Raw genomic sequence first — 16,231 nt, 5'->3', positions numbered from 1 at the left:
ATTCACTCAAACCAGGAAAACAAACTCAAAGGAAACTTTTAAGGCTCCGGAAAGCCGCCGTGGAGACACTCAGAGAAGCCGTAAACAGGAAGTAGAAACAAAACAACTTGAAATACAGAATTTTCAAAGAAAAATTCAAGTTCTTTCAGAGTCCAGTTATAAAAGTTATATATTGAACGTAACTGACTTTTTTTACTTTAAGTGTTAACCACATATTTACTATTCTTGCCATAGGTCACTGTGCCCTGTCCTGAATGTCTAAAAGTCATGATCACAGTAGCGCTCGTTTTCAGGATTCATTTTAAGGTTTTATCGTTTGTTTTTAAATCTTTAAGTGGGCTAGCACCTCAGTACATCTCAGACCTCATGCATGTCTGCAGCCCTCGAGGTCTCTGAGGTCTGCTGATCAGCTGCTTCCTGTCGTTCCTAAGACCAGGCTGAATGAACCAGGCCCTCACCTTGTTAAAAGTTACTTTTATTCTTTGGTGTTTAAACCAGCCTGAGAGTTGTGTGGTCTCTGTCTTTCTGTGTCGGTTTATTCTTATCACTGCATGTATAGTCTGTGCTTTTATGTTTTATGTATTTTACTGTGTTTTATTTCTGCCATTTAATTTCACTGTGCAGCACTTTGGTAAACCTTGTTGTCTTTTTTCAAATGTGCTATATAAATAAAGATTGGATTGGTCACTACCCACAGGTCAAACCACAGGTGAGGCTCATGATTATCAGAGGTGGTTACTTCGATCCAGAGGTTCAGATATTTCTTGTTCTCTGCGACATCATCGAGCTCTGCAAAGCTTTCTTAGGCTTTCACTGCATCCCAAGGGATCAGTGCACAGGGCTGCAATGTTGGAGGTGGGCTTTCCCCGTTAGACCATAAAATGCAGGGAGTTTAGTTAGACTGACAGGAGCAGGAATTTAAAGACGTAGCCAAAGCTGGAATGCTACACGGAGGTTTGTTATTCTATAAAACGGGTGGATCCAGACTTTATTCACTAGGGTGGCCTAACTGGGGCACTGACTAATGCAGGGGTAGCTTTTATTCACCCTTACTATCTCCACTAATCATATCGACTTAAATAAAAGATGTTATATCACTGTGTATATTTTTTAACATATAACTCTGTAAAAGCTTAATTTGTGAAGGACTCATGTGTGCCCAGAGTGATATTTAAAGTACTAACAAAAGGACATGAAGGTGCTTTTCAACAAACGTTCCAGGAACTTGTAGTTCCATTGTTGTCTTTGTTTCCACAGCGACCTAAAGTCCCGGGAAGATTTTGCAGATCTGGCCAATGATGTATGGAGAAGCAATAAAAGTAACTGCACTACTCCACCAGTCCAGTAGGTGGCGGTAAGAAGAAGATGAAGACTATACAACAAAGAGGTTGCCATAAAACCAGTCTTTTAAATTTGCAGTCTTTTAAAATGGCAGGTGAAATTGAGTACTCAACCAATCAGAAACAATCAGCACTGCAGGCCCCGCCCTGAAAGTTCCTGGACAATTGGAAAGTACCACCCCTCGAGCAGCGACTTTCAGGGGGTAAATCAATTACCCCGGAACTTAATTTAGACCCTGGTTCCTCAAAGGTTCCTAATTCCTGGGGAAAGTTCCTGCTGTCGAAAAGCACCTGTTGATATGCAAAGACAGCTACTAGCAACCTGTTGCATCACAGCTCAAATAGTTGATATTAACATGTAAGTCCCGCCTCTGACAAGTCAAAAAGCCAATCATAGTTTGGGATTTTGGGGTGGCACCTGGGGCAGCCAATCAGAGTTCAGGGGGCCCAGGCTATTTAGAATAGTTATATTGTCTTTTTACGCTTAATCTTGTTATTGATTTGAAGTGTGAAGTTGAACAATTTTGAGGGAAGGAGAGAAGCACAACATTTTCCCTTTTGCAGAGGAAAGTCTTGTGTCACAACGTCACCGAGTCTCACGCAAATTAAAGCTGCACAAAAGTTGGAGATTCACTGTTACGGTGAGAGAAAGTGCTCCAGCAGCTGCTGCAGCCTTCATTCAGTAACACATCCGTCAGGACAGGAGAGGTGCCCACTCCCCACCCTTCTCCCTGATATCCAAACCAGGTGTTCACTCTGACAAACGGAGGGGTGATATGACTTTTTACACAGCCGCCATTTTCCTCTGACATCATGCTAAAGGTGGGAAGCTTAAATGCTGCTATACTGCTGAGTTCCTGGTTGTTAGCCGTTCACATTTTGAGTGTCTGAAACCACATCATTGATAAACTGTTAGCTAAGGTCAGAAAACAGCTAGCGTTAGCATTTAGCCAATCTCTAGCAAATATTACTGTTAGCTAGGAAGCTGCTGACGGCTAATATCACCATGTGGTAGTGTAACATGATACAATAGAGAAAGATTCCAGTTAATGTAATGTTTGCTGGGAGTTTACCGTGAATGCTAACATTAGCTGATTCTAATAGAAGCTAACGAGTTATCAAACATTTTGCTTTGCTTCAGTTGTGTTTGTCAGATTCCCTTCATTTCTACGACTAATGACTAATAGTAGAAGTACAACATCATAACACTGTCTGAGCTTCCTATCCTCAGTGTGATGTCAGAGGAAAATGGCCGCCAAGGGAATTTGGTGAGTCTCATGTAGAAGTCTTTTTCCTCTGTTCTTTGTTTCGGGCACTTCCTCTTTTCAGTCTTCCTCTTCCTCCCCATCAAAGCCATGATTGGTCCGTCCTTTTGCCCTGCTTCCTCTGCTCGCATACTGGCCTCCTGGTCCAGACTGGTACCCATACTGGTCCCCATTATCCTCATACTGGCTCTGATGCTGCTCTCCATCCAGGTTGTCATACTGGTCCTCCTGGTGCTGGTTCTCCTGCTGGTATGGATACCCCCTCTCCTCCGGGGCCGACCAGCCCTGGTAGGGTCTCTCGTCCTGTTCCTGGGGGTACAGGCTGTCATCGGGGGAGAAGGTGTCATCGAGGTGGTCGTCGTAGCGCTGGTAGGAGCTGGCGTGCGCCTGCTGCTCGCGGGCGTTCAGCTCCAGCGTGCTGTGCCACACGCCGTAACAGCCGTAGATGAGCAGACCTGAGGGCGGACAGACGGTAACTGTTAGACACGAACCTGTCCAGCTGGAGAGGTTTAAACACCGTCATGGATTCCAGAAGGAAGGAAACTCTTTCCTCTCTTCATCATCTGTCAACCAACTGCAGATCTAACAGAGATCAAAGTCTGGACGGACAGTATCTTCTCGTTTCTCAACAAAATCAAAGAGGAAAACCTCCGAATCAATATCTTATTTTTTACTTTCTATTAATGCTTTGCCTTTTTTAATTATTCCTCAGCACAAGCTGTGTGTACGTTTCTGAGCCAAGTTAGCAACTGCTGGTTAATCAGTCCACCACTTTGGACGAGAATAAAATAGACTAATAACTATTAGATGAGCTGTTTGACATTTTCACTAACATTAATGGTGTACAAAAGAAGTTGATGAACAGGCAGAACTAAAAGGGCTGAACAGCCAATATGCACCTGTGCAACTCTTGAAGTAACTCAAACCATATGTCTAAACACACGTACAGTAGAGCCTCTTTCAAAGGGAATCCAGTATTTTTAAAACAGGGCCCTTTTCTCATTTTTTAGAGACACATTTTAGGGTTCAAACAATTAACAGGTCCAAAAAGTTCTGGACTTGCTGCAGTAGATTGCTTCATCTGGCAGCCATGAAACAGGCTGTAATGTAATCCTTTGGGGCAAATGCACCTGGTCAAAGTGCGTCCACTAAAAGTTCTTGTTGTGTCTGACAACATTACAGAAAGGATCCCTACAGAGACCTTTTTGTTGAACATTAAGATGTTTGTTTTTTTAACCAGAAACAGACGTTACATCGCTCTCTTCAAAGCCACCAGACTCCATTAATAAAAACAGTCATTTAACAATGCAGAACACAGGAGTTGCTGATCTAACCAATCAGGAAAAGTACTTCAGAAATGTGTTAAAGCACAAAACATCTTGCAGGGTAAAATTAACCAGCACAAAAATTGAATCTGAAATCTGTAAGGAATGATTCCTCTCACCTATGAAGCACCAGACAGTGAACCTGGCCCAGGTGAGTGGAGACAGCTTGAGCATGAGGTAGCTGTTGACCAATATGGCCGCCGCAGGGACGAATGGCACGCAGGGCGCCATGTAGGGCAGCCTCCTCCGACTCTCTGGCTGCTGTATTATCGTGATTAAAAGCTTCACCCAGGACCCCGCCATGAGTGTGGCCATGAGGCCTGAAAACACCGCCCCCGCACCTGCTCCCTGCTCAACGCCAAATATGACGGTGGACCAGAGGAGGAAGGACAGGAAGAAGAGGAGGAGGGTGCATCGGGTCACTATGCGTCCAGTGGCAGGGGTGGGCCGGGCGGATGCATCTGGCATTCCCAGCCGCAGCCGCAGGGTGTAGTAATGACCTCCCAGGATCCTTTTTGGCAAAGAGGCGTGGCCTGTGTGGAAGTCAGAGTCGTCACCTTCCCCTTCAGTCCCGCCTGCGTGGTACGACGATGAGCCATCGCCGTCTGAGCCTTCGATCAGCATCTGGTCGTCTTTGGTGGGGAGCGCTCCATCTTCCTGGTGCTTAAGGCCTTCCGCGTCGTCCTCGGAGGAAAACTGGTGTGTGTCGGTCTGTTCGTCAGGCTGGTATCGCAGTAATAGCACACACACGCTGACCAGAGTGTAGGCGAGCAGAGTGCCGATGGACATCATCTCGATTAAGTCCCTGAGGCTCACCAGCAGAGCGAGGAGGGCCGCAAAGCTCCCCGACACCACACATGCCACTGTGGGAGTGTGTGTGAGCGCTGACACGTGGGACAAGAACCTGCAGACACAACATTAAAGAGTTAGCCAGGAATCGTACTCATTGTCCTACCATGGGTGAGTGTGTGTGTTCTTACCTGAACAGCAGTCCATCCCGGGCCATGGCGTAGATGACCCTGGGCATGGGGAACAACGAGCCGAGCAGAGAGACGGTGAGTCCGGCTATGGAGCCAACAGCCACCGTGTATTTCCCCCACAGGAAGCCGTGCACCGCAAACATCTCCATGAGAGGAGCCGAGCCGTCGATCAGGTTGTAGGGAACCATGAGAGTCAAGATCACACTCACCTGAAGAGAGGACAGGTGGAGGGAGGTGGATATATTGTATACTGTATAAAAAGATGAGAGAGATAAAAACCTTCTCTGTCGCCCCCTGCTGACTGGCTGCAGTATAGGTCATAAAGCCCGCCTCCTCCATGTTAACAGATGGGACATGAGTCAAACTATAAACATGGTTTCTGTCATTATAGTTAGTTCTTATCATGCTGATTTATGTCCAAGTGTTCATTTTTCTGACCAGTTTACTTTTAATTAGTTATTTGATGCTATAAAAAGGGGGTGTGACCTCATGATTGACAGCTCTGTTAACAAATCAGGCTCCTGCAGTCGATCTGTTCGGGATTAGCAGAGCAGAGGCGTTAGGAGACATAACTAAAACAATCACTACAGTCATTGAAGTTTCCTTATCTGTGAACGCCTGCTTCAGACCAACACAAGAAGCTGTTCTGCTGATTAAAAGGCCGACGTGCACGATCGCAAGACGACACACGGGTATTTTGGCTTCCATTTTGTACAATGAGAGCAGATGGAGACACGTCGTCCGTCTTTATATACAGTCAATCGTTGAAAATCAGCTCCATAGTTTCAACAAACTAGTTGAATACTTTTTTTGTTGGTACTGGTTTCAAAAGAGCATTTTACTCTTTTCTTTTCCTCTACTTCAACAGAAAGTCTCATTGTATTAAATAGTGTCATCTGCATAGACATGTACATTTCTGGTGTGGTTGGTAGGGATGATATTGTTTATATGGATGCTAAATGAAAGAGGACCGAGAATGGAACCTTGTGGGACACCAGCACTAATTTTAAGAGGACCTGACTTGGAACCATTGAACACTGTTAGTGTTAGTGTGATGACGTTTTATTCATTTACCATATATAAATAATAAATAAAGCAGTACAATACCACTGGACTGGACATGGACTGTGCTGTTGTTTGATTAAAACAGGGTCGAGATTACAGGAAATACCTCATCCCAGTGCAAGAGTCTGAAGGAAGCTCTGAATGACGCAATTCTGCTGACGTTTCAGACATTTATTTACATCTTGCAATACTGATTCAAATCGTTTAAGTGAAGCTTCACTCAAAAAATATAGAAATAAGCTATATCCGTTATCACATTCCAGGTGCCTTGAGGATAGAAAAAGTTCAGCAAAATAGTCCTTAGTGTTACAATCAATCATGCACAACACAGTGTACTGACCGACACATAGGCAGTGAGGCAGGTGACCAGCGAGGCGGTGATGGCGTATGGGATGGAGGTGTTTGGGTTCTTCGCCTCCTCCCCTGTCGTTGCGATGATGTCAAAGCCGATGAAGGCGTAGAAGCAAGTCGCTGCCCCCTGCATCACCTGACCAACAAGATTTTAGTTTCGGTGATTATATTTAACTAATTCATCTTTTATTTCTTACATCAAGACTTTCAGGTTAGTTAAACTCATGCAACAAAACGGTTTCTATGTCTCACCCCAGACCAGCCATAAGGCAGGAACTGTCCGCTCTCCCAGTTGCTGGCGGAGAGGAAGAAGAGTCCTGCGATGACCATGAAGACCCAGACCACCAGGTTGACCACATTGAGGATATTGTTGAAGCCCACGGAGTTACGCACGCCGAGAGCAATGACCACTGTGACCAGCAGGGCGATAAACAGGGCGAGCAGGTCAGGGTACGTGTCCTCCCCTTTACCTGAGACAAACAGAGACCCAGCAGCTTTTAAACAAAAAGGTTTGACAGATTTGAGGACGAGTAAGTAAGTATTTATACGTATGAGAAAGGATTGAGGAATGGCTTCTGTTGTAACTTTGACTGGCTCTCTGGGATTCTACACCACAAGTGTATAAACTCAACCGCATCGAGCGCTGGAGTCAGGAACAACAACTGTATTTAGGTTAAATGAGTTACATGCGCTGATAAATGACACACGTACAGATGGTACTGACCGAGTCCTCTGAGTGTGCCCAGGTGTGTTATCATGTAGTTACTAATGCTGTGATTGGCCAGAGAGTCGAACATGCTGCTGAGAGCCGATGCCCCCGCCGCTGTGCCGATCAGATACTCCAGGATCAGATTCCAGCCAATGAAAAACGCCACAAACTCCCCGACTGTCACGTAGCTGTAGGTGTACGCCGAGCCGGTCGTCTTTGGAACCCTGACACCAAACTCTGCGTAGCACACACCTTCAGAATAAGAGACAAAAAGCGTGAAATTGTAAGACGAAGGTAGACTGTGTTTAACGTTATTTGAAAAAACAATGCTTGAACATACAAACTGTTATTTTCAGTTTTCTTATACAGCCTGTGCCTGAAACGACTCAGTCAGCTCTGTCTCTTTAAGAAACCCCGCCCCTACAAGACTGCTTTTTTGATTGGCCAGCTGTGGTGGAGTGCTGGGGGGGGCGTGTCCTTGAACTGTGCCAGGGACAGGAAGTTCTGTTGTGTCTTGGGCAGATGCCCAAACATAGAGTTCCTCCACTTTGTGACAACACAAAGTGCAGCGTGTAGAAAAAACTGTCTGAAACCCGGCGTTCACATCAGCCTGCAGGCTTTTTTAGCAGGGGATTACTCCATCATACTTTTACCGACAGATTTGAAGCTTCACCCACGTTTAGTATGAACATCCAACATTGTAACATTATATATATATGTGTGAAAATGTGAAACAGCATAACACCCCCTCTTTAAGTGAATAACCTACTTACTTAGCAGCTCTGGTTGAACAATGATCTCTCACCTGACAGTATGGACGCCATCGCTGCAATAATAAAAGACAGGATGACTCCAGGCCCAGCCATCGCCTTCGCAACCAGCCCGGCGACCACGTACATCCCAGTCCCGACGCAGCTTCCCACCCCGAGCGACACCAGGTCCACTGTGGTCAGGACTTTGGCGAGCCCAACATGTGACCCCTCTGCGAGCTCGGTGAGGTCGTCCGAGCTCTGGGCCATGGAGCCCATAGGTTTGGTCCTCAGGAGGCGAGAGTACATGTTGTACCAGGCGTCGCCCAGAGACAGCCGGCCCAGCCACGCCGCCATCACTGCACCTGTCTGTCACCTGTGTGTGTGTTTGTAACTCCTTCTAGCTTTTCTCTGATACTCCCTCTATCATTCTTTCACTGTCATCATGAGGCTCGTCCTCTTTCTTCTTCGTTAGCTTTATTCTTCAGCACCCACAGATTCAAAGAGACATCGACTGTGAAAGAACAGATGGAAGAAGTTTTCAGATCAATACATAGTTAAAGGATCACTGACACGTATCAAAGTGTCCAATTACATTCACCTAGTTCACATGGCGGCCATTTTCCTCTGACGTAACACTCTGGTTGGTGCTGTGATAATGTCATACTGCTGTGAACCAGTATTATAAACAATAGTAATATTAGCTGGCTTACATTACCATTAGCTAAGATTTTACACCTTTCCTTACCTGTAACATCATCAAATGGTAATAGTTAGCCAGGTAGTGGTTGAATGCTAACATTAGCTGTTGTATAAAAGTAGCTAATATGTTGTTTTACCCTTGAAATATGTCAACCTTCCCGACTAGACTATCCTTTGCCGCTCAATCAGGAAACTGGGAAATGGCAATTATTTATTCGTCAGATTACGAGTGCTGTCGCCTCACAGCTGGAAGGTTCCTGGTTTGATTCCCGGTTCAGACGTAGTGGGCCTTTCTGTGTGGAGTCTGCATGTTCTCCACGTGCATGCGTGGGTTCCCTCCGGGTACTCCGGCTTCCTCCCACAGTCCACAGACATGCTCGTTAGGTTCACTGGGGACTCTGACCGTAGGTGTTAAGCGATATAAATGATGAATGGATGGATGTCAGGTTACTTCCAATAACAACGCTTGCTCTCTGGAACACAGCAGCAAAACAGCATTTGGGCTTCCCACCCTGAGCGTGATGTCAGAGGAAAATGGCCGCCCTGTGGATACGATTAGCAAAAGTAACTGCAACAGTTACAAAAACAAATGGGACTGAAAACTGACATATTTGTCTTTGAAATGTAGCGAAGGATTCATTAAATGCTCGACTTGATCAGCTTAACAAAGAAGTCCACGTAAAGGAGATAAAAGGTGTGATCGATATCGTCTTCATCATCATCATCTGTTGATAAAAAATGTGTTTGGACATGAAGTGACAGACATTATTTCCAGACATCAGTTTTACAGATGAAAGAAAGACACATATCCGAAAGCTTTGACTAAATTCCATTAACCTCCATTTCATCAGGGTGGAGGCCGAAATCTCGAGACCTGGAGAAATCAAACAAAGCAGGCTGAACTCTTCTCCATGCCTTAAGCAATCAAGTCTATGGATCAATAAATCAACAATCATCTTTCATCAACACCTGATTGTTTAACTAAGGCTGATATCATGCAGGTGGCCTGCAGTGGATCATGGAACACCATCAGCTGTTCTCCTCACTCACTAGAGCGAGACTCCCTCTCTGAAACATTAATGATGACCAAAAGATCTGATGTCACAGCGGAAAGGTTCGACCGTGAAGCTCAAACAGGAACGTTTACAGACTTGAACCAGCGTCGAAACACCTGAAATAACTGCTTCACACTTTGATCAAACACCTGAACTTTAACAGCTCCATCAACAGCAACAGGTTGGATTCAAGAGGAAGACAAGCAAAGAAACTTTCCAACTTGTAATAGAAATGCTGATAAAACACACAACATGCAGGTAAAAGACACACACCTGAGCAGACAGGTAAACACTCACCTGCTGCGTGTTTTCCTGCGTCAGGTTGAGTCCACGTCCTCTGCAGCCCTGCAGGAAACTCTGACGAGAGGAGACGGCAGAGTTAATCATTCAGACCTGACCCCATGTGATCAGCCTGATACATTATTCAACACCTGAGGCTGACCAGGTGTGTGTGTGTGTGTGTGTATGTGTGTCTGCCATCATTCATTCATAGGAGGAGGGACAGAAGCGGCTTAGTTTGAGCTGCAGCTGTCACCGGTGACGTTTCTTTACTTTGTATGCAGAGCTGGGAACTCAACAGGTGTGTGTGTGTGTGTGTGTGTGTGTGTGTGTGTGTGTGTGTGTGTTATCTCATTTTTTCTATTCTACCTGCAGAGTTTTATCCTCTTTTTCTAAGGGTTGAAATTAATCTTAATAACCTTCCATCATCTATACCACTTAATCTGTTCAGTGTCGCGGGAGGGCTGGAGCCTATCCCAGCTTTCATTGGGCGAGAGGCGGGGTTACACCTGGACAGGTTGTCAATCACAGGGCTGACACACAGAGACAACCGTTCTCGCTCACATTGACACCTTCGGGCAATCTAGAGTCAATGAAGCTAGCGAGCATGGACTGTGGGAGGAAGCTGGAGGGAACCCACACATGCACGGGGAGAACATGCAGACTGTTTGGACTTCATTCTCTCTTGTTAACTACTTTTATACACTCCTATGTGATTGTAATCTGTGTTTATGTGTTACAGCTGATTTATTACATTTTTTGATTTCCTGTCGGCTTCGGAATCTCCCTCTGAGCATCAGTGGAAGTTCCCCCTGTGGTACATGAGCCTATGTGTTGGGAATCACTCATCATTTTGCCTTTCCAACATGCTGCGACCCAGAGCTGCTGAAGTGTTCCTCCTGTCAGTCAAACACATTAAAGCTTCTGGAGGATGGTTGGTGGCTGTATGTATGTGTCGTATTGTTGCTGTTATCCGCTGGTAATCTGATCCACAGAGTCAGATGACAGTGTTAGCTGCAGGCGTGGTAACAGGCCGGTCTAAAAACAGCAGAAAGCAGACCTTTAGCTTCTTTTTTATTGGATTTTCTTATTGTTACCTGTGTTATCTTAAACTCCAATAACCCCAGTTAAACATGGCAAAAGTCAACTGTAACTGATGAACAAATAAGCAATAACAGATGTGCAAAGTTTTCCCGGGTAAGAGAGCATATACTTATTTACTGTCTCCTTTTATATGTGTAGAAAGTGTTTATTTTTAGTGTATACTTCTTGTGTTTACAAGTTGATTTATTTTGCCGCTCTTCTATACACACCTGTACCTGTGCTAACGGCAATAAACATCTATTCTATATAAATATGAAACAACAGCTGCACTCGAAGGCAGTCAGACAATAAGGCAGTGGAGCACTGGTGAGCCGTGCTAAGGATGATGAAATAAACCTGACATGGCCGTGAAACAGGCTGCTTATGCGTACAAGAGGTAGTAGTTGTACATCTACCTCTACGTCTTAAGTAGAGGTAAAAAGCTGTAAAACATCACTACTTTTCATTTTACTTCATTATCTCTCCCCTTATTTAATTCTCAATTTTTCTGTTTGCTTTTTAAACGTATGAATCTTAAGTGTCTGTGTGTGTGCGCTGACTGCAGAGCATCTGAAGGTGGATGCATTCCTGAGGCTGCGTGCTTTATACGCAACAGATGAGCAAGTGGGAGTGAATCCAGACACACACACACACACACACACACACACACACACACACACACACACACAGAGAGAGAGAGAGATCAGGAGCAGAACATCCCTTTCTGTTTAAGAGAATAAAGGTTTTTGCTGGCAGCCTGACGCCGTTTGTAGAGGACAGAAGCACAGAACAGGAGGGAGATGGACCTTTGGTTATTGTGTTCAGTGTTTCTGTCATCTCTCTACGTCCCAACTATTTCAGATGAATTTTAGAATCAGCTTTATTGGCCAGGTATGTACACATACAAGGAATTTGACTCCGGTTCTCTATGTACAAGCATTAAACATTAAATATTAAACTAAAAACTCCCAGCCTATTAAACATTAAATATTTAACACTAAACTAATATGTACATGCTACGAGAGACAATAGTGCAATGATGAGGAGTGCAAAGGATGCTGAAATAATAATAATAATAAAAAAAGATGAAGGAAATAAAATAAATAGAAAATAGATTTTTTTATAAAATTATCAATAATTAGAACAGGAAAAATTCGACAGTTCATTCAGACGGTTTGTGACTTTTCACTTGGCTGATGTCAAACATTCGTCAGTGGTTGTATGTACCGCGCCGCTGTCAGGACCGGAAATGCACGCAACACATTACAAAATAAAATCGGGGAGACACTTCCGGTGTAAGCGTTTTAGTCATTTCTTTACATTTAACTGACTTCTCGATATTGTTACGTGAAAACTATTAATATCGTTTCAATTATTGTACTATCGGGCTGGCTAACGGTGTCTTATTTACACTCGCTATTGATTTATTCTCTAAAACGGGAGATAAACGGGAGAGAGAGCATTTATAGACAGAGCTCGATGAATCAGCAGTTCTTAAAAAACAAACTTCTTATTAACAATTTACGTTTGAGTGCAGTCAGCATTTTACTGCCACCAGCTTAATTTGACATGAAAAAAAACTGTTGGTGTTTGTAGGACTAGGAGGCTGATATATCCACTCGTACTTTAAACCTAAAGACCTTTTTAACTGCATCAGTTTGGTCTGACTGACGCAGTTCACGATCTCAACATGCAGGTGTGGTGGTTTAAAGTATCTCTAGCACCACCTAGTGTGCAATTAGTCTACTGCCTACTGACTGTGTCCACCAAGTGAGCTAAAGCAGTCTTATCTTAAAGGTATCATACTTACACTTGCTTATGCGTTTCCCTCATTGATATAGACTGAAGCATGTCTCATTAAGAAACAATGTAACTACCCATCACTTCAAACTGCAGCCTGAAAAATTAACATACTTTTAGATAAATGTGCTTTTACAACAAAACTGGTTATGACATGAAGAAAGGACTTAATACAGAGGGTTGGTTCTGGCAGCTGAGTGATCATACAGGTTGGGTAAATCAGATGAATATGGATATGTGTCTCCTTAACGCCAAAAGATCAATATATCAGTATATTGGGAATAGGCTAACAAAGTACTACACATTGGGTTAAGCAAATGCTAACAACTTTCCCTTTAGAGAAAGTGACATATACACTGATCAGCCATAACATTATGACCATCTGCCTGATATTGTGTCGATCCACCTTTAGCCGCCAAAATAGCCCTGACCCGTCGAGGAATGGACTTCACTAGACCTCTGAGGGTGTGCTGAGGTATCTGGCACCAAGACGTGAGCAGCAGATCCTTTAAGTCCTGTCAGTTGTGAGGTGGGGCCTCCATGGATCGGACTTGTTTGTCCAGCACATCCCACAGACGCTCGACTGAATTGAGATCTGGGGAATCTGGAGGCCAAGTCAACACCTTGAACTCGTTGTTCCTCAAACCATTCCTGAACCATGTCTGCAGTGTGGCAGGGAGCATTATCAAGCTGAAAGAGGCCACTGCCATTAGGGAATACAGTTTCCATTCCTTACTTGGAGAACTTTTGGTAGGTCCTGACCTCTGCAGCTGGAACACCCCACAAGAGCTGCAGTTTTGGAGATGCTCTGACCCAGTCGTCGAGCCATCACAGTCTGACTCTCACATCCTTACGCTTGCCCATTTTTCCTTCTTCCAACACATCAACTTCAAGGACAAAACATTCACTTGCTGAATAAAATATCAAACACACTGACAGGGGACATTGTAACGAGATAATCAGTTACTCACCTCACCTGTCAGTGGTCATAATGTTACGGCTGATCGGTGGATAAGAAAAGGAAAACGGGATATGTTGAAAAGATATGAGGACCATTTACTGCCTTTGTGACATGTCTTCATTTATCAGATCATGGAGTATTCTTTGACGGAAACCTTGGACATGGTTCAATGTTTTGATTCAGCGCCACCCATCCATTTGTTGTTTTTGTTATTAAAGTATGAAAATCAATAAATTGTTAGAAACACAAACTGGTTCGTAATGAGGTCTGACTGGTTCGGTTAGGTTTGAATATATTGATTAAAACATCTGCATTATGTATAGATTGATCCAGAGTTTTTCTTTTAAGTTACTGGCATTTTTAGTATCTCCTTTTTCACAAAAATATTTTAATAGCAACAATTTTAGATTTTTATATATGCAATGACAGACATGTAACTACATTAATTATACAAGCGGTCACTCCCTGCAGGATCTCGCGCTGGTTTCTGTGATTGTAAAAGGCCAAAAACACCCGATTTCTCTGCAGCTTTTTAAAGAAGTTGCAATGCAAGTTGCATATTTATTCTGTTAAACACACAGACTGTAGTTTGTGGTGCCACCTACTTACATTGCTTGGTTTGCAAGGTGGAGAAAAAGTTTTAACTTTTGAGGGTGAATAAAAATAAAAACAAAAACACAGGAAAGTTCTGTTTCCACCTTTATTCTCCCAGCACACACACACAGCTGATTACTCGTCTGCCTCCGACTCTTCGTCGTCCTGACTGATCTGGAAGTAACGCAGCTCGTACGTCTCCTTGTCGGACGCCACCACTCTCAACCAGTCACGGAGGTTGTTCTTCTTCAGGTACTTCTTTGTTAAGTACTTGAGATACCTGATGGGGAGAGGGGGGGTCGTTTAGTACCTGAATTTGTCATAGTGCAATAAAAACCAGATGTATTTAGGGTAAAAATTTGTGCACAGGTAATGGTAGTTTAATGTAATTTTTATGTATTTTTTTTGAGTAGTTTGACTTTTGATTTCCAACAAAATAGTTCAACGAGATCTTAATGTCAGCAGGTTCGTTTGCTTCTGAAGCTGCACCACGTGTCACCTTTTGGAGAACTGCTTCTCAGACGACACGTTGATCTTGTTCTTCATGCGGCCGACCTGGACGGTGTTACCCAGGTTTCCCGTCTTTCCATTGACCTTGATCCTCTCTTTGAGGAAGGTTTCCTGTTGGACAGAGCACAATGACGCACTAGGGAAGAGAACCCTAGTCGATTAGGAGCTAGGGAAGGGAGCCCTAGTCCAGACACGACGTTAGCTGCTTGTAAACATCACTAAGTTATCCCTTTATCATGGTTTGATTACAGAAATGGTTATGGTGTCTGAGCAAAGTTTCTAACACACAAAGGCTTTAATAATAACTGGCAGTAATGCAGTAAGACTTACAAAGTTTGCAGAGTCCAGGATCCCATCCTCCACAGGGTGGGTCAGGTCCAAGGTGAACTTCCATGAAGCTCCCTTTCTGGCCTTCTTGCCAACAGCTGGCCTCTTCGGTTTCATCTGTGAGGTCAAAGGTGGTATTCATAAGATATGTGCTGTCACTTTAATATGTAAATGCAATCTAATTAACTTCATGGTTATCTTCTTTGTCACCATCTTAATTTTAAAAGCCAGAAGAGTGGCTTGTTAATTGTAATATTTGGATTACAATTGGCATTTATTACATAAAGGTGAGCACTATAAATCATTTGTACCTTCAGTTAGTGGAGAAGTAGCATTTTCTTTATTACAGATCAGATGTTTTAAATTCTGGTTAATGGCACTGAGAGGCAGAACATGCCAGATACTTTGGAAGACGTCTGCTGACGATTTAATTTCTACTTCACTGACAATCTATGAGGAAAGCTTGTATTAAAGTCATGCCGAACTGACTAGTGGGCCTTATAATACATATAGACTGATAAACACATCTAGGTCACCAAAGAAAATTAGAGAAAAGCCCTGATTTAAAGAAAACACCATTTATTCTATGGAGATCCGCCTCCCGTCAAGTGCTAATGAATGGAACACGTGTGAGCACACGTCAAGACTGCCACTAGCTAATGCTAACTCTGCTATCTTCTTGCTCTGCTTCCATACAAACCCACTAAATGCTTCTGGTGCATTCATTACGATCAAAGCATTACTTTGTTTCGTGAATAGTGAACAGGATAAGCAAAAAAAACCAAGAAACTAACAATAAATGGCGATAATTGCTGAGGAGTTGCTTAACTTACCGGCGCCATGTTAAGAGATCGGAGGGGAAAGGGAGAACCGGAGGTGACGCAGCAGTGACGTGACTTGTGCCGCGTGGAACGCCCTTACCAAATACGGTAAACCGACTCTCAGAGCTGAAATAAACATTTCCATGCATGAATTTGGAAAAGGCTGCGACCTGTGGACCTTTAGTATAGCAAAAAATGTTGAAGGTATTTCTTAGCTTTATTTTATGTGTTAGCGTACAGTTTCATTCAAATTTCATTCCGTTTTTTCTAAACTAATAACTTTACAGTTTGAGTTTTTCTTGTTTAAGCAGCTGA

The 16,231-nt window shown here is 43.6% G+C and overlaps 2 protein-coding genes across 2 annotated transcripts; both read right to left on the bottom strand.

The window, feature by feature from the left end:
- Positions 1-2,665: 2,665 nt before the first annotated feature.
- On the bottom strand, positions 2,666-8,141 carry slc7a14b (solute carrier family 7 member 14b). The gene is made up of 7 exons (XM_069666886.1): positions 7,841-8,141; positions 7,051-7,287; positions 6,579-6,796; positions 6,316-6,462; positions 4,911-5,119; positions 4,050-4,834; positions 2,666-3,060 (listed from the first exon to the last, which is right to left on the bottom strand). The coding sequence occupies exons 1-7, from the start codon at positions 8,139-8,141 to the stop codon at positions 2,666-2,668; spliced, it is 2,292 nt and encodes a 763-aa protein (XP_069522987.1).
- A 6,215-nt stretch (positions 8,142-14,356) lies between these two features.
- rpl22l1 (ribosomal protein L22-like 1) lies at positions 14,357-15,975 on the bottom strand. Its single transcript, XM_069666903.1, has 4 exons — positions 15,929-15,975; positions 15,099-15,212; positions 14,758-14,879; positions 14,357-14,538 (listed from the first exon to the last, which is right to left on the bottom strand). The coding sequence occupies exons 1-4, from the start codon at positions 15,935-15,937 to the stop codon at positions 14,394-14,396; spliced, it is 390 nt and encodes a 129-aa protein (XP_069523004.1). The 5' UTR covers positions 15,938-15,975; the 3' UTR covers positions 14,357-14,393.
- Positions 15,976-16,231: the final 256 nt, after the last annotated feature.

This window comes from Semicossyphus pulcher, unplaced genomic scaffold (genome assembly GCF_022749685.1).
Source record: "Semicossyphus pulcher isolate SPU_LCO1_2020_fin unplaced genomic scaffold, fSemPul1.0.p SCAF_18, whole genome shotgun sequence".
NCBI lineage: Eukaryota > Metazoa > Chordata > Actinopteri > Labriformes > Labridae > Semicossyphus > Semicossyphus pulcher.
This window is presented reverse-complemented; position numbering and strand designations above follow the sequence as displayed.

Coding starts and splice junctions, on each gene's coding strand:
- rpl22l1 (XM_069666903.1), bottom strand. Junction 14,880..15,098: donor TCCTGGACTCTGCAAACTTT/GTAAGTCTTACT, acceptor TCTGTCCAACAG/GAAACCTTCCTCAAAGAGAG. Junction 14,539..14,757: donor GAGAAGCAGTTCTCCAAAAG/GTGACACGTGGT, acceptor TCTCCCCATCAG/GTATCTCAAGTACTTAACAA.
- slc7a14b (XM_069666886.1), bottom strand. CDS start 8,141: ATGGCGGCGTGGCTGGGCCGGCTGTCTCTGGGCGACGCCTGGTACAAC. Junction 5,120..6,315: donor GCCTCACTGCCTATGTGTCG/GTCAGTACACTG, acceptor TCCTCTCTTCAG/GTGAGTGTGATCTTGACTCT. Junction 3,061..4,049: donor CACTGTCTGGTGCTTCATAG/GTGAGAGGAATC, acceptor GTCCGCCCTCAG/GTCTGCTCATCTACGGCTGT.